The 20,991-nt window shown below is 48.4% G+C and overlaps 1 protein-coding gene and 1 non-coding gene across 3 annotated transcripts in view; one reads left to right on the forward strand and one right to left on the reverse strand.

The window, feature by feature from the left end:
• The window catches only part of LOXL2 (lysyl oxidase like 2), a 102,298-nt gene that overhangs the window by 24,760 nt on the left and 56,547 nt on the right, over nt 1-20,991 (forward strand). The window contains exons 2-4 of one of the 2 annotated variants that reach the window (XM_033857659.2): nt 3,039-3,135; nt 3,951-4,375; nt 11,169-11,344. In XM_033857659.2, the coding sequence (XP_033713550.1) occupies nt 4,021-4,375; nt 11,169-11,344 (531 nt within the window). In that variant the 5' untranslated portion in view covers nt 3,039-3,135; nt 3,951-4,020. The remainder of the gene's footprint in view (nt 1-3,038; nt 3,136-3,950; nt 4,376-11,168; nt 11,345-20,991) is intronic. The other variant, XM_033857658.2, reaches the window with a different exon arrangement.
• LOC117312846 (small nucleolar RNA SNORA2/SNORA34 family) lies at nt 14,465-14,601 on the reverse strand. Its single transcript, XR_004527252.1, has one exon. It is a non-coding gene; the product is annotated as a small nucleolar RNA SNORA2/SNORA34 family (small nucleolar RNA).

The following is a 20,991-nucleotide window of genomic DNA, read 5'->3' on the forward strand; positions in this document are numbered from 1 at the left end:
TTCTCTTGTTGCAGAGCATGGGCTGTAGGAGCGTGGGCTTCAGTAGTTGTGGCACGTGGGATCAGTAGTTGTGGCCCATGGCTCTAGAGCGCAGGCTCAGTAGTTGTGGTACACAAGCTTAGTTGCTCCGTGGCATGTGGGATCTCCCCGGACCAGGGCTCGAACCTCTGTCCCCTGCATTGGCAGGCAGATTCTTAACCACTGCACCACCAGGGAAGTCCTCTCTCCACTTTTGTGAAAACCTTTATTCTCTCCAGGGGGTACAGAATTCTAGGCTGACTTATTTTTTTCAACCCTTCAAAACTGTCATGTGATTATCTTCTTTGTTTCCTTGTTTTTTGTTGAGAGGCCAACTGTTACCCTTACTGCTGCTCCTCTGAAGTTAATACTCCTTTTATACTCCGGCTGCTTGTAAGCGTTCCTATTTGTCTTGGATTTTCCATGGTCTGATCTTGATGTGCCCTGGTATGGGTTTTTTTTTGTAAACTGTACTTCTTGGGCTTCTTATCTTTCATCAGTTTCGTATAATTCTTGGCCATTATCTTTTCAAATATTTCTTCCAGACGTCCTCTCTGTCCTCTTTTGGACTTCCAGTTATACGGATGTTAGATCTTTCTAACACGTAGAAAGTAACTCTGTCCTAACTTCTAGAGTTTAGCCCTTCAGGGACCCCTATCTGAAAGCCTGGGGCTATTTAACAGGGCCCTTCCTCCTTGGCAGTCTCTGAACTCCAATTTTTTGTGTCCTGAGTCCTGGGAGGATGCCTGAAGTTTTGCTTAGCTTCCCAGCCTGTTGGCAACTGCCTTGGAATTGGCAAATGGCTTCAGGGGAAAAGCAGACACGAGTGTCAGGCTTACCTCGCTGTACTTCCCATCTCTCTGGATTCTTGAGTCTTTGCTGCCTCGACACCTCTCCAGTGTCTTCAGATACATGCTTTTCGTGTTTTACCTACCTTTTCCAGTTGTCCTTGGTGGGAAGGTTTATCTGTTACAAGCTAGTCTGCCGTAGCCAAAAACACATGGTACTGTGTGGAAATGACAAGAGATGGCTTCTGCCCCTGGGACTGAGTGTCCACTAAAGCCTGATGTGACACTGGTGCAAAGCACAAGCAGGATGCTATTTTAAAGAGAATCAGAGAAGACATTGATTCTGATTAGGAGCATCTGGGAAGCTTTCCTTGAAGAACAGGAAGGATTGTGATGTACACTTTTCGGAGGGAAGGGGATGCGTGGGGATGGAGCACATTGATGGAGGTGGGAAAACTTAAGCCACTCTAGGCTGATATGATTGGATGGGTGACACGTGAAGGGCTGGAGTGAGGGCAAGGAGAGAAGTGTTGGAACTGAAGCCGGGAACGTAGGTATGTTCCGCCTTATAAAGGCATCTGTGTCCCAGGTGGAATTTGGACATTTTTAATATGTGATAGTGGATCATGGATGTTTTGGTAGCTTGGGGTTGACTACTTCTGGCTTTGCCTGCACGAACAGTGCAATTCCGGTGAAGTCTAGCAGAAAATTCCTCTCTCTCTGCTTCTTGATTTTCTCCCTCGTAGAGTAAGAATCCTCATCTCTGGCTACTCCACCCATGTCTCAAGATTCTAGTGAGGCATAGATGAGCTCGTGGATGCCAATGTGCTGGGACAGGAATGAAACGTGGCCAGGGCAGAGGAGGCGATGACCCCTCATCGCCTTCAGAGCCACGTACTAGCCTGTCAGGCTGTGGTCTGAAGAGGGCCGTTGCAGGAACCCCACAACTTTCTGGCCTTGTTTGTGAGTCACAGGATGAGGATGGCTGGATCTCCAGTGAACCAGAGGGCCTTCCGAAGTCCTCGGTCCTGACTGCCCCCCAAAGCTGAGGCATCTCTGCCCCCAAACCCAGGATGGGACCAGGCACTGCCTGGCCATCCCGACAGATGTGGAACTGCCTCTCTCCAAGTTAGATCATCCCTCCCAGGTGTTCTGGGCACTTATCTGGTCCTTCCTTGTTGGTGGTGTGCCATGAACTGAGTCATACAATTGGCCTAACCCTCTGTACCTGGTTAATAGAGAATGTATGACGCGCTGCTGTAGCTTTCACCTGCTGGTCCTGGTTTCCTCTGGGGGCCCCATCTTCCAAGTCTACTTCCTCTTCCAGGAAATACCCCTGCAGTCCTTTAAGACAGTCTTCCTAGCTCTCTGAATTATGGAAGGATCAAGGTATATGAACTAAGTTTTTATTTCCCGCTCTAGGACCTCATCCTGGAATTCATAGAGGTAGGTTCCACCTGGGTACGGTGACCACAATCTTGAAAATATAAAAATTAAAAATTTTTATTTAGCAAATGCGCCTGTAGGGCTTATTATGTACCATTCATTTAATCCTCATAACAGTTCGGTGAGCTAGATATAATTATCCTACCCATTTTATAGCTACAAAACATCAAACAGCAGAGAGAAGTTAAGTATTTTGCCCAAGGTCACACAGCTAGTCAGTATCAGAATGAGAATGCAAACCCAGACTGTCTGGCTCCAGAGTCTGTGATCACCCCCCACCCCCTCACTCTGCTGTCCTGCTCTCCCTTGCCTGATGATGGGCCACTCAGCCCCTCTCCTGTTTGGTACAAAGAGCTTTATGCCTCCCTTCTGTGCACAGAGTGGGCTGGACTCAGCCCCCAGCAGCCCTCAGGGACGTAAGCTATGTAAAGGGATGGAATTGTCTCCTGGGCATCCTCGGCTTCCCCAAGTGCTAGAGCAGCGCCTCAGGACTGCTCTCTGGGTCTACTCCACCGTTCAGCTAAGGACAGGCCCTGCGTGAGAGCTGTTTAAGGGACTCTACCTCTGACCTCCTCGTTTAGTGGTCTCAGCCATCTTGAGGTCCAGAGTATAAAACATAATGAGATCTGGGGTGTGGGTGGGCAGCATGTCGGGGTGTCTGGAGGCCTGGAGCCTGAAAGCAGAGCTATAGGAAGGTTCAGGTATGTGCCCGTGAGTAAGTAAAGATGGAGACTCAAAGCCTCGTAGTGTTATTCTCAGCACCCAGAAGATGCCGTTTCCATCCAGGTCAGCTAACATCCAGAGGGAGGAAGGCCACCTTACCTGGGAGTACCCGAGCCCTCTTCAACATACGCTGTCACATCTGCGTTTCTCCAGCCACTCGGTACCTGGAACCAAATCACCTTTTCATTCCATAAACATGTCTTCCAACCTACCGTGCTCACTCTGGAGGAGCCAAAGAAGGATGAGAAACAAGTCCTGCCCTTAAGCCGTTTGTAACCTCTTTGGGGATATGAAGGTGTCTGGGAGGGGTGAGGAGAAGGTCTAGATAATAAGCCCGCCTTGGAAGGAAGTCCCTGGGGGCTGCTTCAGTAGCCCACCAGAGGGCAATCTCTAGGTCCATCCATGTTGCTGCAAATGGCATTATTCCGTTATTTTTTATGGCTGAGTAATACTCCATTGTATATATGTACCACATCTTTATCCATTAATGTACCTAGTCTTTTTAAAAAAACTCTACTCAAATGGGGACTTCCCTGGTGGTACAGTGGCTAAGACTCCCCGCTCCCAGTGCAGGAGGCCCGGGTTCAATCCCTGGTCAGGAAACTAGATCCCACATGCCGCAACTAAAGACCCCACGTACTGCAGCCTAGATCCCATGTGCCACAACTAAGACCCAGCACAGCTAAATAAATAAATAAATATTTAACAAAACAAAACAAACCAAAAGACTCTACTCAAATGAAGTCTAAGTGTGCTCTGTTTCCTGCCAGGACTCATCCTGGAAGAAAGCATTTCAAAGATCTGGGAAGGTGGTGGGCAAAGAAATAGGACTTCCCAGTCCTGTCTAGCTGAAGCATAAGATGGGAGAAGAGAAGAGGTTGGAATCCAGAATGAGCTTTCAATCCTAAGCAAAAGAGTACGAAATCACTGGCCGTTTTCCAGATGTCTGTAACCCGAACCTCTCCTCTCTTCCAGGAAACTCCTGCCCATCCCTCCTGAGCGCCAAGTGTCCCCCTCCATCAGGTCTTCCAGCCCGAGGACAGGGATGGAGAGACCTGGAGGCTCCTGCCTTTGCGGCTGTCTGTCTGTGCTCGCCCTCCTGCCCGCCCTGAGCCTGGCGCAGTACGAGAGCTGGCCCCACTACCCCGAGTACTTCCAGCAGCCCGCCCCGGAGTACCACCGGCCTCAGGTGCCCTCCGACGTGGTCAAGATCCAGCTGCGCCTGGCGGGCCAGAAGAGGAAGCACAGCGAGGGCCGGGTGGAGGTGTACTACGACGGCCGGTGGGGCACCGTGTGTGACGATGACTTCTCCATCCACGCTGCCCACGTCGTCTGCCGGGAGCTGGGCTACGTGGAGGCCAAGTCCTGGACCCCCAGCTCTTCCTACGGCAAAGGGGAAGGTAAACCGCTCTGCGCTTGGGAACCGAGCACTGGGGTCACCTGGAGAGCCCGGGCACAGGCTTCTAGGGGGATAGCCTGGCAAACGGAGCTGCAGTTACTGTCAAGTAGCAATTCCTGATAATACGCCATCTGGGCAGCCTCCGTGTCTGTGCTGGAAGGTGGGAGCGGGGGGGTGCCAGGGAGGGGGACAGTGACCGCCGGTCCTGCGTTGCCCAGGACTTTCCTGGTTTTAGCGCACAAAGCCTGGCAGCCTGGGAAACTCCTGGTCCTGGGAAACCAGGCTGGTTAGTGACCCTAGGGAGCGGCTGAAGTCAGTCTGTGGTTAGCTCTTGAGCCCTGTGCCCTGCCTGGGGCTGCGTCAGCCAGGGGCAGATGGTGCCTTTCTTCCGCCCTCTTGGAAGGAGTGCCTTTTGCTCTTTGTCACAAAGGCTGCCCATAGGCTAGTGTCCCCTGACTCTTCCACCCTCCTGTCCCGGTAGAGTTCACACTTTTAATACCAACACGCTGTTCTGGGCTTGGCCAGGACAGGAACGAGTTGCTTTGGGTTTTTCACTTTGATTGGCTTCTTCTTTCCTCCCTTTTTAAGTCAATACACTGAAAAAAAATTGGGGGGGTGGGTAATTTTGAGGGAGGGCAGGTGTTAGAGCCCAGAACCTTGGGCTTAGTCCTGTGTCGACCTAACTATCTATATGCTTTGTGGGAAGACATTTATCCTCCTTGCCCTCAGTTTCCTAATCTGAAAGTTAGGCTCTCTAAGAATTCTTGAAGCTGTCATAGTCTGTGGTCTTAAATAAGAAAGTAGATAAGGGTCAAGGACATTATTTAAAAATAAAACCTGGACTTCCCTGGTGATGCAGTGGTTAAGAATCTGCCTGCCAGTGCAGGGGACATGGGTTCGATCCCTGGTCCGGGAAGATCCCATATGCTGCAGAGCAACTGAGCTCGTGTGCAACAGCTACTGAGCCTGCACTCTAGACCCCGCGAGCCACAACAACTGAATCACGCATGCCATAACTGCTGAAGCCCTGGTGCCTAGAGCCCGTGCTCCACAACAAGAGAAGCCACCACAGTGAGAAGCCCACGCACCACAATGAAGAGTAGCCCCCGTTCACCGCAACTAGAGAAAGCCTGTGCGCAGCAACAAAGACCCAATGCAGCCATAAATAAGTAAATAAATAAATAAATAAAATAAAATCTCCAGCTGGCGTGCCCCTCCTTGGGTTAGTAAAGCAAAAGCAGCTCTTCCACCTGGCCAAGCAGCTGCACAGGTGTCAGCGTGGGCCTGGCTGCTGGAATCAGAGGTGCCCAAACTCTCATCCTGGATAAACGGATTAGTGCCACACCAACGGCATAGCATCCCCTGGGGTGCTATCCGGTGATGTTCAGAATTAAGGTCTGCGCTGGAATCTAGGACTCTGTAACTTCTGGAAGCCTCCCAAGTGGTTGCACATGTAGCCAAGTGTGGGAGTCACTGAAATAGATCATTGTTATGGTCCCTTCCAACCCTTGCTTTTGGTTATTCTAGAAATTATAGGAGAAGGAAATAGCGCCTCATACATGTCTCACCTCTGTGTAATTGAATACGTCTTTTTGGAATAACCGGATCAAGACACGGCAGTTAAAGTAAAATGTTCTCTGAAGCTGGCTCTGGGTTCCTTACTATGATATGAGCGAAAGCAGCACAGATGAGTTAGCATACGCTGTTTGAAAACCCATTTGCTGTCTTTGTTACAAAAACTCTGGACACTTCTCCATCCTTTCACATCTTCCTTTTTTCTGCTAGCTGAGTGTTCTGGGGGTAACATCAGATTTATGTTTTCTATTCCAGGCTCTCTAAGCCTAATTATTTTATAACAAGTGTTTTCCAATGACTTTGGGGTTTTTCTAGTGACATCTTTATTTTCTTTCTACCCAAACAAAATTTACCTGTCATCAGGTAAGGTGGATATGGTTTTTCCCCATCCCATGTTCCCCTGCTCAGGAGCAGCCATGGGGGGGCTGGAGAGGTGAGTTAGCCTGGCTCAAACTTTGCCATCCAAGGATGACGAAGGGAGAAAAGTTCACAGGAGTAGAGGGAAGTTTCAAGGGAACGATTAAAATCGCGGTCCATGAAGTCCACACTGGGTAAGTAGGAAGGTACTCCATGGAGCCATTGAAGGACTGGGGGAAGCTGCTAGGATCGATGGGTTGTGGGTTGAGAGTGCAGTGCTAGAATGAGTGTGCTAGAAAGATGGAGCTGTAGGTGCAGATGCACAGCAGAAGTGTTGAAATGGCGATTGGGGAGGGAGTGCAATTGTTTGTAATGTCAAGGTCTAAGCTGTGACCATGGGATGCTGGCTGATGTAGGGTGGAGGAGAGTCATTGGAGGGAGGAGGTATAGTAACTTAGAGTATTGGAAGCGTCCTCTCTGGGGCTATTGAGACCATCGAGACTTAGGAAAGAAAAAGTACCAAAGAGAGGAAGGGAGAAACTGATGCTAAAAATTTTAACTGTCATGTCTCTAGGACTTTAAGGATTATGCTGTCTATGTAAAGCGGTACTTGGTTTTTCATGAGAGACCCTTTAAATGTAAAATGTATTTGAATCTCATCAGCGTCAGTTTAGGATTTTTAACACTGGGTACAAGGGGGTCACTCAGTAAATATTAATCAACTGATTCAGTTTGATTTGGAAGGCAGCTATGCTCACGACGACACCACCAATGCTGATTCAGATTGACTTTGAAGAATATTAAAAACAGTTAGCATAGTGACCAGTGCCCTGGGGTGTGCTCCGATGGGGTTTAGTCGGCTCTGTGGATGAACTGGAAACACTGTAGGTGAACCTGTGAGAGGCCACCCGCCCAGGAGTGCCACCGTCATCAACTCCTTTGAAGTTCAGGCTGTAGTGATGAAGCTGGGGAGAACATCCGTGGACCTTCTAGGTTTTCCAGCCTAGCCTTTCAATAGATTTTTTCTCCCAAAACATCTCTGAGCTCAGAGAAATCATGGGCCCTTTTAGAACGTTCTAGAGGGGACAGCTGCCCCATTTCTCACCTTCTGGATGGCCTCACAGGCACCCGAACCTCAGATGGTTGCTCTCCTTTGCCTGTCCTCAGATCTGAGGTTAGATGTGATTCCCCCTCACTCCCTCGTTCTTCAGATCAGAGTGACGAAGCCAGCAGATGATCACAGTGGGGTCCTGAAGCGCCTAAGTTGAATGATTTCCACTGCCCCAACAGCCCTGGGGAGGACTGGCATTCAAACAGAATTTTATTTATGATGTTTATCCTCCAAATGATCTGTTAACTTGTTTGTACGTCTCTTCTCCTTTCATCAGGAGAAGGGTTTCTTAGATGAAATGAGTGGAAAGAGTAAAATGGAGTTTTGCTTCGGATTGGCATTTTGCATCCAAAGTTTGAGCCCCATCTGTGTCCCTAGTGCCACTTTCCTAGCAGCTCTGAGATGGCACGTACTGAACTGTGCCCGGAAGCACCCCGCATTCCAATAGCAGAACAAGAGCTGGTTGCTTTGGAATCAGAACCGTCTAGTTGTTAGGCATTAAGCATACAGGAAAAAAAAATATCATGAAATCAGGCCAAATGAGTTTATCATGCGTGCATCTGGGGCTAAGTAGAAATGTACATTGCCACTATCTAAGAAGGTAACTGGTGGGAATGCCTAGAGGGTAGAATTATTGGGGGTGAATTGAAGCTTCTTAGGAAAGCAACTCTTTGGGATAATAGTTCCCATTAGCGCTCCAGGGTGCTAATTTCAAATCTTCCTTATCAAAAAGTAAAGCAGGCCCTGGGGCATCTGTTGTGCAGCGCTTCCTGCTGCTTTTAGCTGTGTGCTGTCCTGTTTCCCATCTCCTTAGCCGGGGTGGTTTCTCTCACTGCAGAGGGAATGAGGGCTCTGTTTCTTTTCACCGTTTCTGTCCATTCAGCAGCTTTGCTACAGAATGTTCCAAAGAAGAGGCCCCGCTTCACACGTGGAGGGTCTTTTCCGTTGCTAGTACTTAGCAAGACAAACATTGGTTTGTTGTTGAAACAGCAATCGATTAGGGAGCATATGTTTCAGTGGAGCTTGATGGCTTGGAAACGAGGCCAAACTGAGAAACCAGTTGGAAAACCTCAGCCCAGATGTTTTCAATAAGCCCTTTGTTCCCCTCAGTATGCCTGAGGTGATCTCCTTTGAGGCCTGAGCAGCCATCTGTCGCAGCAGACATGTCTCAGCGGGGCCTCGAAGTCAGGAGACTGGTCCCGGGTCCCCTCTGACCTTGAAGAACCTCAGATTCTCCTTGGTTTTCTCATCTTTACAATGGGAGTGTTTTTTATCTGCTTTTTCCTCGCATCATGGAAACAACAGAATGCATTGTTTTTCTGACTTACTGGAAGGAGGAAGGAGAAAGGGAGGGTGAACACATACCAGGCACATATGTTATCTCATTGAAGCTCCATGGCGACCTGTTTGTTGGTATCATTATTTTCGCTTGAGAATGGGCTTGGTGAAGCAGTTGACCCAGTCACGTGCTGCCCAAGCCTGAGTCAGAGAGAATTTGAACCCAGGTTTTCTGACCCCATTATACTATAGAGCAGGGGTCCCCAACCCCCAGGCCGTGCACTGGTACTGGTCCGTGGCCTCTTAGGAACTGGGCCGCACAGCAGGAGGTGAGCGAATGAAGCTTTGTCTGCCACTCCCCAGCGCTCGCATTACCGCCTGAACCATCCCCCCCTCCCCCCGCCCCAGAAAACTTGTCTTCCACGAAACCAGTCCCTGGGGCCAAAAAGGTTGGGGACCGCAGTACTAGAGTCCTCCTGGAGTCCTGAGAAAAAGGGGAGCTTTGACTTTGTTTCCTTTCATTGCGTAGTAATACTAGTAAAACTCACTACTTGAAAACCCTCTAGCACTTAACATTTAAAAAAATTTTAATTGTGGTAAAATGCACGGAACATGAAACGTACCGTCTTAACCATTTTTCAGTGTACAGTTCAGTAATGTTAAGTACGTTCACACTGTTGTGCAGCCCATCTCCAGAACGCGTTTCATCTTGCAGATCTAAAACTCTATACCCATTAAATAACCGCTCCCCAACTCCCCCTCCCCCAGCCCCTGGTAAACACCGTTCTACTCTCCGTCTCTATGATTTTGACTACTCTCAGTACTTTATATATGTGGATTCATACAGTTTTTGCCTTTTCGGGACTATTTCACTTCGCATGATGAACTCAGGGTTCCTCCATGTTGTAGCATGTGTCAGAATGCCATTCCTTTTTAAGGCTGAATAATATTCCAGTGTATGTATAGACCGCAATTAGTCAATGGACACCTAGGTTGCTTCTACATTCTGGCTGTTGTGAATGATGCTGTAATGCATATGGGTGTACTGATATCTCTTTGAGACCCTGCTTTCAATTCTTTTGGATATATACCCAGAAGTGGGAATTGCTGGGTCATATGGTAATTTTATTTTTAATTTTTTGAGGAACCACCATACTGTGTTCTATAGGGGCTACACCATTTTGATAGGAATAGGGTAAGATAATCCAATAGTTTAAAAATCCCACTAAGAGATCATGGACAGAGAAGGAACTTTGGGAGACCCCTGTAAGTTAATGATCACTCAAGAAAGCAAGCTTGCTTAGCAATAAAACCATGCAACAGAAGCACGAGACAGGCCTCAAGACAATAAAACAATGGTAGGAAAATGACACCTGTATCCTGCCACTGAGGTCAGTAAGTTAACAGTTCCTAGGACTTGTTCCTCTGCACGCACTAAAAACAAAAATACAGGAGAAAGATGACATTCCAAAGTAGAAGACCCTCATGATACTGAAACCTGAGATGAGTTACCTTATTTTAGCATGGATTGCCACCTGTTTTGCTAATTTCCATAGCGCCATGACAGTCCTGGTTGGGCCACAAAGGGACAAAAAACTCCCCCCCGCCCGACGTGGAGGAGGGAATGATGATGGAAGCCTGATGTCTACTCGAGAATGAGGAAGAAGGTGGTCTTCTACCCCTCCCCACTTCTCCTTTGATTATAAAAATGTAGTTCACCCAGCTCTTGGGGCAGCACTCCCTTGCCTACCTGCTTGTATGTCTCACAAGCGTCCTATATTATTATTATAATTTTTTGTTTTTCGGTACGTAGGCCTCTCACCTCTGTGCCCTCTCCCACTGCAGAGCACAGGCTCCGGACGCGCAGGCTCAGCGGCCATGGCCCACGGGCCCAGCCGCTCCGCGGCACGTGGGATCCTTCCGGACCGGGGCGCGAACCCACGTCCCCTGCATCGGCAGGCGGACTCCCAACCACTGCGCCACCAGGGAAGCCCCATCGTTACCATTTTTTGAGTAACTATGGACCAATGATAAATTAGGCACATGGCATGCATTATCTCTAATCTGCACACGCCCCTGTCATTCGAGTGTCGTTATTATCCCCACTTTACCGATGAGAAAAGGGAGCTTTGATCAGGATCATACAGCTAAGTGGCTGAGCCAGAATTCCTATCAAACAGCTTAGTATCCAAAGTCCCTGTTCTTCCCATTATACCACGTGCCTTCTGGGCTTAAATCTGATTTCTATTCTAATCATGTTCAATCTGCCACATCCCTAAATCACATCCCTCTGGCAAGGGAATCCAGATGGTCTAGAACTGTATGCAATATCTCAACACACTGACCAACTGATGACCACCCACAGCTGCCAAAATTAGGGAAAAACTCTCTTTCTGTGTACGCCCTTGGTGCCCCCAAAGACTCAAACCTACTCTGACGTGGAGTTTGGCTTCTCTCTTCTCTGCTTCCTCAGGGCCCATCTGGTTGGACAACGTCTACTGCACCGGCAATGAGGGGACCCTCGCAGCCTGCTCCTCCAATGGCTGGGGTGTCACTGACTGCAAGCACACGGAAGATGTGGGTGTGGTGTGCAGTGACAAAAGAATTCCTGGGTTCAAGTTTGACAATTCGCTGATCAACAACATAGAGGCAAGTCATGTGCTCTTTTTTTTTTAAATTGAAGTGTAGTTGATTTTACAGTGTTGTGTTAATTCCTGCTGTACAGCAAAGTGATTCAGTTATACATATATACATTCTTTTGTATATTCTTTCCCATATGGTTTATCACAGGATATTGAATATAGTTCCCTGTGCTCTACAGTAGGACCTTGTCGCTTATCCATCCCATATGTAAGAGTTTGCATCTGCTAATCCCAAACTCCCACTCCATCCCTCCCTCACCCTCCCTCTCCCTTGGCAACCACAAGTCTGTGAGTCTGTTTCTGTTTCGTAGGTAGGTTCATTGTGTCATATTTTAGATTCCACATATAAGTGATATCATATGGTATTTGTCTTTCTCTGTCTGACAAGTTCATGTGCTCTTGATGACTCCTTCATGTGAATGTTTTCCTTCTTCCATGTATCTCACTTCTCACCTATGATTCTGAGAAGTGTGTGTGATCACTTTTGTGGCAGGTGGGGGGACCTAAACCAATTTCATTTGGTGCCAGGGCAGTTGAGGAAGGATTTCTGGAGAAGAGGCTGCTATCAGTGGGGAAAGGGCATTCCAGACACAGAGAACGACTTGGACAAAGACACAAAGGCACGGAGGTGTGAACTGGGGATGAGCAGGTCGGTACCACTCAAGACTGTAATTATGAATGTGGAAATAGTGTGAAATGAAGCTAGAAAGGTCTGTGCTATGTACAGGAGCTTGCCCTTTGGACTAGGAAGGTGTCTCAGCTAGCAACGGCAGTGTAACAAATTATCCCACCCCCCTCATATTTTGCAACAAACATGGATTGTCTTGAATAGCTTCTGAGGGTCAGGAATCCAGGAGTGGTCAGCCAGTTCACTCTGCTCAGAACATCTTACGAGGTTGCAGTCATGTTGTCAACTGGAGCTGGGAACTCCTCTCCCAAGTTGACTCCTGTGGTTGTCGGCAGGTTTTTGCTTCCTTCTGGCTGTCAGCTGGAGGCCTCTGGTCCTCTCCACACAACCTCCCAATAGGCTGCTTGAGTGTCCTTAAGACATGGCAGTTGTCTTTCTCTAGAGTGAGTGACTCAAAAGAGAAAGAGAGAGGGAGCAAAAGAGGGAAGCTGCGTCTTTCATAACTTCATCTCGGAAGTGATGGGCCATCATTTCTGCTGTATTCTATTGGTCACTCAGACAAACAGTATACAGTGTGGGAGGAGATTACCCAAGGGTGTGACTACAGAGGGTATTGGTCATTTGGGGTCATCCTGGGGACTGGCTGCCCTAGGACAGTTGTCCCAGATCTAGCTGGGGATCAGAATCACTTTTATTTTATTTTAAATACATTTATTTATTTATTTATGGCTGTGTGGGTCTTCATTGCTGTGCGCGGGCTTTTCTCTAGTTGCAGTGAGTAGGGGCTACTCTTTGTTGCGGTGCACAGACTTCTCATCGCAGTGGCTTCACTTGTTGCGGAGCACGGGCTCTAGGCGCGCGGGCTTCAGTACTCGTGGCACACGGGCTTAGTTGCTCTGCGGCATGTGGGATCTTCCTGGACCAGGGAACAAACCTGTGTCCCCTGCGTTTGCAGGCGGATTCTTAACCACTACGCCACCATGGAAGTCTCCAGAATCACTTTTAAAATGCACTGGCACCTCATCCCAGACCTCCTGAATGAGAGTCTCCCACTATGGGACCAGGTTATTATTTTTAAGCTCTCTCAGGTGATTCTGATGTTGCCAGCCTGACCCAAGTCAGCATTTGGGAATGGCAAAAGGGCTCGTGACCCTTCTACATTTATGGCTAAATTTCAGGTTGATCTTTTCAACAAGTTCTCCAGCCAGAGAACAAAATGAACAAACATATAATGCAGTCGTCTTGTGTGCAACATATGTGGGGCTTAGGACAGGAAGATGAGGCAGCCAAGGCTCCCTCCTCGAGGGGACTCCAACCCCCAAGGGGATGTTGGATCTGCCATGAATCCAGGCCAAGGAGCCTTCACTGTGCTTTAGCCGCCAGCTGACCTCAGGACTAATGCTGAGGAGAGGTGACTCTTGAAATTGCCCTATTTGGTCTCCGGAGGAAGTTCTCCCCAGACTGTGGTCTTTACATTTTCCTCCCATGACTCAGTCTGTCCCAGTCTTTCTCATATGCTCCAGGAGCACACTGAGTATGCTGGGAACTGGTCCAAGCCTGCATAATAGTGTGGAAAAGGATTCCCAGCCTTCTCTCAGCTGGCAGCATGAGACCACACTCTTCAAATGCTGCTGTTTTATTTGGGATAACTAGAAGAGATGGTTGCAGAGTTGATGTACTTTATTTAGTCTTCCAGTTCCTGATGACAACTTTGCTTTACCATGAAGTTTATAATTTGGAGGGTGGACTTATCCAGTCCAGTTTCACATTTTCCATCGCCATTCTTTATAACCTCATATGAAATAATTAGCACCCACTCATATGTATCTCATCTTTCCAATGTTGGAAGCTCCAAAGGGCAGGGCTTACATCTAATTCACCATCATATCCAATAAAAATAATGCTGGGTACCTAACGGGAGCAATATCTCCAATTCCCAAATTTTCTTCTTCCCAGAAATGAAAACCAAAGATCATTATCCACTTGGGTGAAGAATATCCTAGGATAGGGCTTCCCTGGTGGCGCAGTGGTTGAGAGTCCGCCTGCCGATGCAGCGGACGTGGGTTCGTGCCCCAGTCCGGGAGGATCCCACATGCCGCGGAGCGGCTGGGCCCGTGAGCCATGGCCGCTGAGCCTGCGCGTCCGGAGCCTGTGCTCCGCAACGGGAGAGGCCACAGCAGTGAGAGGCCCGCGTACCGCAAAAAAAAAAAAAAAAGAATATCCTAGGATAAAATATCAAACTAAACAGTGATGAGAAATGCGGAGAAGCAAATCATTCCTTCATAGTATTGCCCTGCCTAATAGGACAGTGAACTTATGTGTGACATCTTTGAGGGTTTTTTTTGGCGGGGGGTGGTCCCCAGAAATTTTTTAGTAGTAATTGGATCTAACAGTATTATAATTCTACTGAACAAGTTAAATCAGGGATCTCTAAATTTTGGAATCCCAGTATTGATCAACTACAAATAAATATTAGTCCATATCTATCACCAATGACTGAGATGTTTCTTTCTAATGAACTGACCGTTACTTTTCCGAAGTTCTGAAACGGCCAGCAGACCGTAGAAAGAGACTTCTTTAGGCTCCTGCTTGAAACCAACAGCTTCGGCAACCTGCTGGCCTTGGTTCAAGGCCAAATGTGTGACATTGTTAATGGGCTTTTGCTCATCCTACAACCTCAGGGTAATCCACATGGATTGTCAAGCAAAGATCCAGGCTTCTGGGCATAAGAAAGCCACTGATAGCTTGAATCAAAGGAGAGTGGGCCAAAATGTTTGTGGGTTTTGGATTGGGAAAATGAGAAGGCTCATCTGTCACTAGAAAAAAAAAGATAATCGTTCTGGCAAAGGACTCTGTGAAGGGCACTTCAACAGAGAAATGTTTATGGAATAGCTCTATGGGCCAGTTCTACTGCTTAGCATTTAAGGGGGAAATAAGATGGGTCATAGAGAAAGCAGAACCTTAATTGGGTGGAATAGGCTGAGAAATGACTGGGAAAAAATACGTTGGCGAGAACTTTCTTATTCTGGAAGGGCTGAGATTCTGTGATAGGAAAGCTTAGTATCTACCTACATTTGTTGGAGGCCTGCTGTACACACGTCATGGTCTGGGACGCCACCGGGGAAAGTAAACATGACCCTTGTCGTCCAGCCCTTATAACACAAGAAGACAAGATGCATGCCTCGGGGAAAGTTGGAAGATCTTTCCAAGGCAAGGAGCCTAGGTCCTAAATGAGTTGACAGTAGCCCAGAGAGGGCTAGCTGAGGGGAGTCTGGTTTAAAGGGCTGGATAACTTCTGCAACCTCTAAGCTTTGTATTTTCCTAGAAGGCCTCCCTCTTGCTGTTATACGAATCAGACTGGTTACCGTGGACCAGATCTACTAGAAGCTTTCCTGTCTAGCCAGGGATGCTGTGGAAATTTTCAGTTGACGAGTAGTCCCCTGTAATCTCTGCCCTTTGATATCTGCTAAAAGCAGGTCATCAACAGGCCTGGATCTCAGGGCGTCTGATGAGAACCTCGAAGAGTTACCAGAAGATTCTGCCATCCAGGAATTTGTGGCTCAAGCTCATGTGTACGGGCAGGGTTGGCCCGATGGGTAGGGAGCCACCCAGACCACCTACCAGGAATATTTGTGGGATGTGAGACGCTTCTCTGAAATACCTCGTGTAATAGCTGTGTCCGTAGCTTAAGTCATGCAGTCACTCGTCTTGGCTAGAGAAATGTCCCCTGTTAGATGTGTGTGGACCAGAGGAAGACATGTAGGTTTGGTGGACATGCAGCTAGCGGGGAGTCGTGACTCATGATACCCAGAACTGCTGATTAATTAGCGTGAACACAGTGGATGGTCTCTACTGGTGTAGCCCAGGGCTCCTCTCTGCCTTTCCACCATGTATCAGAAATTTGCGTGGAGATTAAAATGTATACTGATAATATTTATAGGAGACACAAAAACTAGGAGGGATTGCTGGGATAAAACATCATGGAGTGAGATTCAGAAAAACCTCAGGAGGTTGAAATAATAGACCCAAACTGGAACATGTTAGGGATGAATATAAGGTCCTATATCAAGGTTCACGGGGGGCGGGAGGCGGGAGCAGGGAATAGCTAAAGAGTAAAAGCCAGGGAAAGTGACTGAAAGCACCGATTATATTTAAAAGATCCCTGAAGGGAACCGGTTGCCTAAAAGCTCAGTACAAGCCAAAGGTATGGTATGGCTGCTAGAAGAGTGAATGTAAACTGATACACTGGGGGAAGACTTATTTCCCTAAACTCCTTGCTTTTTGGACCAAGAACTAAGTGCAGTTCTGGGGTCACCTCTTAACTGTGTCTCCCGGAGGAGGGACAAGCCGAGTGGAGACAGGTCTGGAAACCGCATCATATGAAGAAATGAAGATACTGTGTCAAGAAAAGAGATATGGGGTGGGGGGAGACATGTCCGTCCTCTTCAACTATTGAAGTGCTACCATGGAGAAGAGTGTGATTAATGCTAACTTCCAGAACTAAGATGGATGGGGAGGGATTGGGGTGTAGATTTCAGTTCCGTGTGAAAACTCTTTAAGGCTGAGTGATGGGGCTGCACATTTCAACACAGTCTGAAGACTCTACAACACAGGGGACGGGGCTTACCTGTTAGAGGTGAGCTCCTTGTCACTGGAGTAGCTCAAGCAGGAACTGGATGACCTCCTGCCAGGAATATCACGGCCAGATCCCTACATGGGAAGGACACAGGACGAGGTGATTACCAAGTTCTAAGATCCCTTGTTTCTCTGCATCTGTGAAAATGCACCCAGCCCACACAGGGTGTGCACACTAGCTGGCTATTGGCAGTGCCCACCATTGTGTGAATTGGGGTCATGCATCTTACACACACACAAACACACACACACACAGAGAAGGGATGCCAGCTAGTGTGTGTGCTCTGGATCTCTCTCTACCGCTTCTCTGGCCCGTCATGACTTTGGCCTTGAAAGCAGACACTTCTCACCTGCACTCTTCCACATCAAAGTGAAAATTAAAGCCCCACTCCTCTCAACTTCCCCTGGTTGGGGGCCCATAAATTTAAAAGCAGCCAAGAGTGAAGTGTCAGGTAATACCTTCTCTGTATCTTGTGACCCCAGATATAAACAATTACGCTAGTGAAGGTCACGAAGACACCCCATCTCTTCTCACCCTTATTTTGAAAGGGTGAAGCCGGGTTCTATACTATGCACCCTCGTTGACGCCTGGAGACTGGGAACAGATCACAGACCATTATAGATGACCCTCACAGGCCTGTTCCTTCTCCGGAGCACACTGGAATTCCCCAAGCAGAGAGTGGAAGAAAACTGCATCAGTCTAGACCAAGTTCATCCCACTCCGGGATGCCAGAGGCATGAGTCACTAAACCCTGGGGCCTGAATGATGGAATTTCACTCGATGAGCTAACTCTGCTTCTGTGGATTCCTACATCTGCTTGGGGCATCCTCAGGGGCCCCTTGACACTTCATAAATTCCCTCCTAGAGGAGGGAAAAAGTGCCTCTTCTTCAGATGGATGACCCCACCTAAGGAGAGTTCACAGGTTGGGCCCCTGAGCTCCCTGTTGGCCAGAGCACAGAGCGAGTCCACTCTTTTCTTTAAGATGAGTGGGTTGAATTCAATCCCTTCCAGCTACGAAGTCTGTAATCCAGAGGGGCAGTGGTTTCTCCATCAGAATGGCACGGCACACACTCCTTCTGTAAGGGGGAAAATCAGATGATTTCTGGAAAAGTGCTTTGCAGACTATAAAGTGTTACAAGAGATTCTCCTTACCACTGATTCACCAACCTGGGTTCATTTCATCCAGAAAATTAACCGAGCAGGGTCTCCTTTCTCCCCTTCTCTGTGGTCTAAGTTTTAGACCCCAGAGTGGAAGGCAGGACCCCTGAGTCTGGGTCCCCTTGGAGGCTGAGACTTGAAGCTGCATGTCCAGAGGGACTGACCCTTCTGGGGTCTCTGGGCACCTCACTGTAAAACAGCATTTTCTGCAGGAAAATGAGTCTTGGGCCAGTTCTCAAAACCTTCTTCAAAAGAGGGAAACAGGAGCAAATAATAAAATGTAAAATACTGTTAGTTTCAAGTGAATATATCTTTTTTAAACCTGGAAAACAGAGCTCCAACCGAAACTCCCTAGAGTTCAGAGGCTCTTAAATCAAGAGACTTTGTTTCCTGTCTGCGGCGGTGGACAAGTTGGAGAAAGCATTAGATAAGGAGAGATGACAAATCCAGATGCCCTTGTGCACAGCCCTCTCTGCACTGGCTCTTTTGCACATTGCTAAGTCATGTGCTCACAGAAAGGCTCGTGGCTGAGGCCCGTGGACTGTTAGGTCAGGGAACATAACGGGTTTTTCCTTTCCTCACCTTCTCACCCCACCTTCTTCTCTGCCCATTATTTTAAAGGCTCTTTTGCAAAAGCAGTTAACGTTCCCAGAGTTGATTGGAAATGTCCCGGCTGTGAGATTTAGGGGTGGCCTATCCCCCGAGTGGCCCCGGAGCCCCAGTTTCTCCTTTGTGACAGCCGGCAGCCCAGGCAGTCTGGAGGGGCCAGGAGTGAGAGGATGAGGATGGAGCCAGGAGAAGGGTATTCACTTCCAACGGTGGGGAGAATCCGGTACCCCTCTCCTCTGCTCTCTCACCTCCTTCTGGAGGGGTGCTGAGACCTGAAAAAGCTCTTTCTTCTCTTAACCACAGGGATGGAGGCTGTTGTGAATTTTTTAAATTCCAGAAGTGCAGGTTTTTATGAGCCACAGTTAGCTGCTAAATGCTTCAAGCTTTTCCCCTCAGCAGCAGCCTTATCTCCCCAGCATCTGGGGAGGGGGCTCTTAGGGGTGGAGGCATGGCGCCTGAAAGGGAGTAATTAACTCTAGAAAGGTCCAAACACTTCCCGGCCAGGAGTTTCTCCACACACACACACCCCCCGCCCCCAAGAGGACGTGCAGCAGGTTACACTGGGTGGTTTAAAGAAAGGGGGTCTGTTTTCACCTCTGTGGAGTTCAGAAGGCAGCGGTCCCTCCAAGCTAAATATAGCCCTGCTTCCCCCAAAGGCCACAAGGTAGCTGGCCGGCTTCCCTCTGTGGCAGGAGGAGAGATGGTAGCAAGTGGGCAGTTTGTGTCGGACCCTTTAGCAAGGGAGTAAAGGGCCACAATGGGAGCCCCCAGCGTCTCAATCCCCAGACTTGCCGAACTGTCGAGCTGGGCCATCGCATGTAGCTCTCCTGGGTTTTCTCTCCCAGCCTACGGAGAGCTTGGGCAGGAAGAGGTATTAGATCCTGTCTGGTGCTAACATTCCATGATTCTGTTTATTGAGAGCCTCTATGTGGTCTGGGCTCACCAGCCACCAACCACAAGGGGAACAAGAGAAGTAGTTCTAGGGTGACCTGTTTTCCCAACGAAAAATAGGTCACTGCATCTGAAAAGCAAAAGGGCGTTTATGCAGCTAACAGAACAGAATATTTGAAATTGTGCACATCCTGGCAGATCTGGGAACCCTATCCCTGGCCGGCGTGCTGTACACACAACCCTCTGAAAATTATAAATATTATAATTGTTTGCGAGTTGAAAGAGATAAGTAATGTTATACCCACTCATTAGATGAAATCGACGAATAAGTAGCCTTGTAATTTGTTATAGAAGAAATAAATAAATGGCGGTATGTACTCCAACATTGAACAGTGTGGACTGGATGGCAAATTCTGTGGCAGCTTGGAAAGGGAGAGGTTATAGAAGAAATAAATAAATGGCTTGAGATCAGTGGGAGGGAGGCTCTGTGGAAGAAGTAGGGGCTTGAGCTGGGCCGGGGAAAGCCCCTCTCTGCCCTGGTTGGGCAGATCGGTTCTGTAGGGTGGGGCTCCTGAGGTGACTGGGGTGAAGGTGGTGGCAAAGGGCCCAGGTGGTTCATTCGAGTCACCTCAGCCATGCTGGAGGGGTCAGCGACGACGCCTCCCCCCGGCCCCATCCCCGTGAGGCTGTTGCCAAGGCAGCTGGATGCCGTGTCCGTTTGTTCGTTCATCCACTACATTTTAATCGGGCAGCAGACGCTATGCTGGGCCCTGGGAATCAAGGGATCAATGAACTGAAAGGACAGTCTTGCCCTCCCCAGATTTGCTGTCCCACAGCGGAGAAAGACGATTTCCCAAGTCATTACTTTGTCACCCTGGTGATGGTTGCTGGGAGGAGAAGCAACAGGTCAGGTCCCCTACCTAGGAGCGTGGTGGACCGTTTGGCCAGGCCCACGGACTGCCTGGTTTGTGGCCTCAGCACCCCTGATGGGCCAGAGGGGCTGGTTGCGGGCGCAGGTGTCCTTCCAGCTTCCTGCAGACAGCAGGTCTTGACTGTTCTCCAAAGAAGCAGCCTCTGTTACCCGCCACACTGCTTTCAGGTTGGAAAATGAAACACAGAGCATCGGATTCTCCAGCAGCATTGCAAAGCTCTTGGTTTGTAGGAGGAGGGCCCAGACTGACTGCCGGCTTTTTCCTCTGGTGCCTCAGCATGACCTCAGTTCTCAAGCCATTCCCACCCCGACCCCCTCCGCCCAGACTGGTCTCCATCACAAAGAGCTGAGCCACAGAGATCGCTGCACTGCCTTCCCGCTTCCCTTTCATCTATGTAGCCGGTAGGAATCACTGGCTAGCAGTTTCTTAGGCTGTGAATTTCCGATTTGATCATCAAAAGGGGATAATTACAGTGTAGCCAGCTTCTTCCAGTACAACATGTCTTGTACTGTGATACCCACATAGCTAAACCATCTAAATGTGTACTGAGGGTCAGATCAGCTTTTAATTCAGTTTATAACTATTTATTAGCCTCAGATTTCAAGGGGAAAGGGGAGGGTGTTAAACAGCTCAGATGACAAGAGGTCGCATGGATAAAGTGCAGACAATCTCCTTGTCCATCGGTAAATCACACAAGTAGCGCTTATGCTGTGAAAAAAGGCAAGCCTCTCTGTTTATTTTGCACTAAACCCAGAATAAAGGGAGTCTTTATTACATTTTTGGCTGGAGAGCCCAACGT

The sequence above is a fragment of the Tursiops truncatus genome, chromosome 6 (genome assembly GCF_011762595.2).
Source record: "Tursiops truncatus isolate mTurTru1 chromosome 6, mTurTru1.mat.Y, whole genome shotgun sequence".
NCBI lineage: Eukaryota > Metazoa > Chordata > Mammalia > Artiodactyla > Delphinidae > Tursiops > Tursiops truncatus.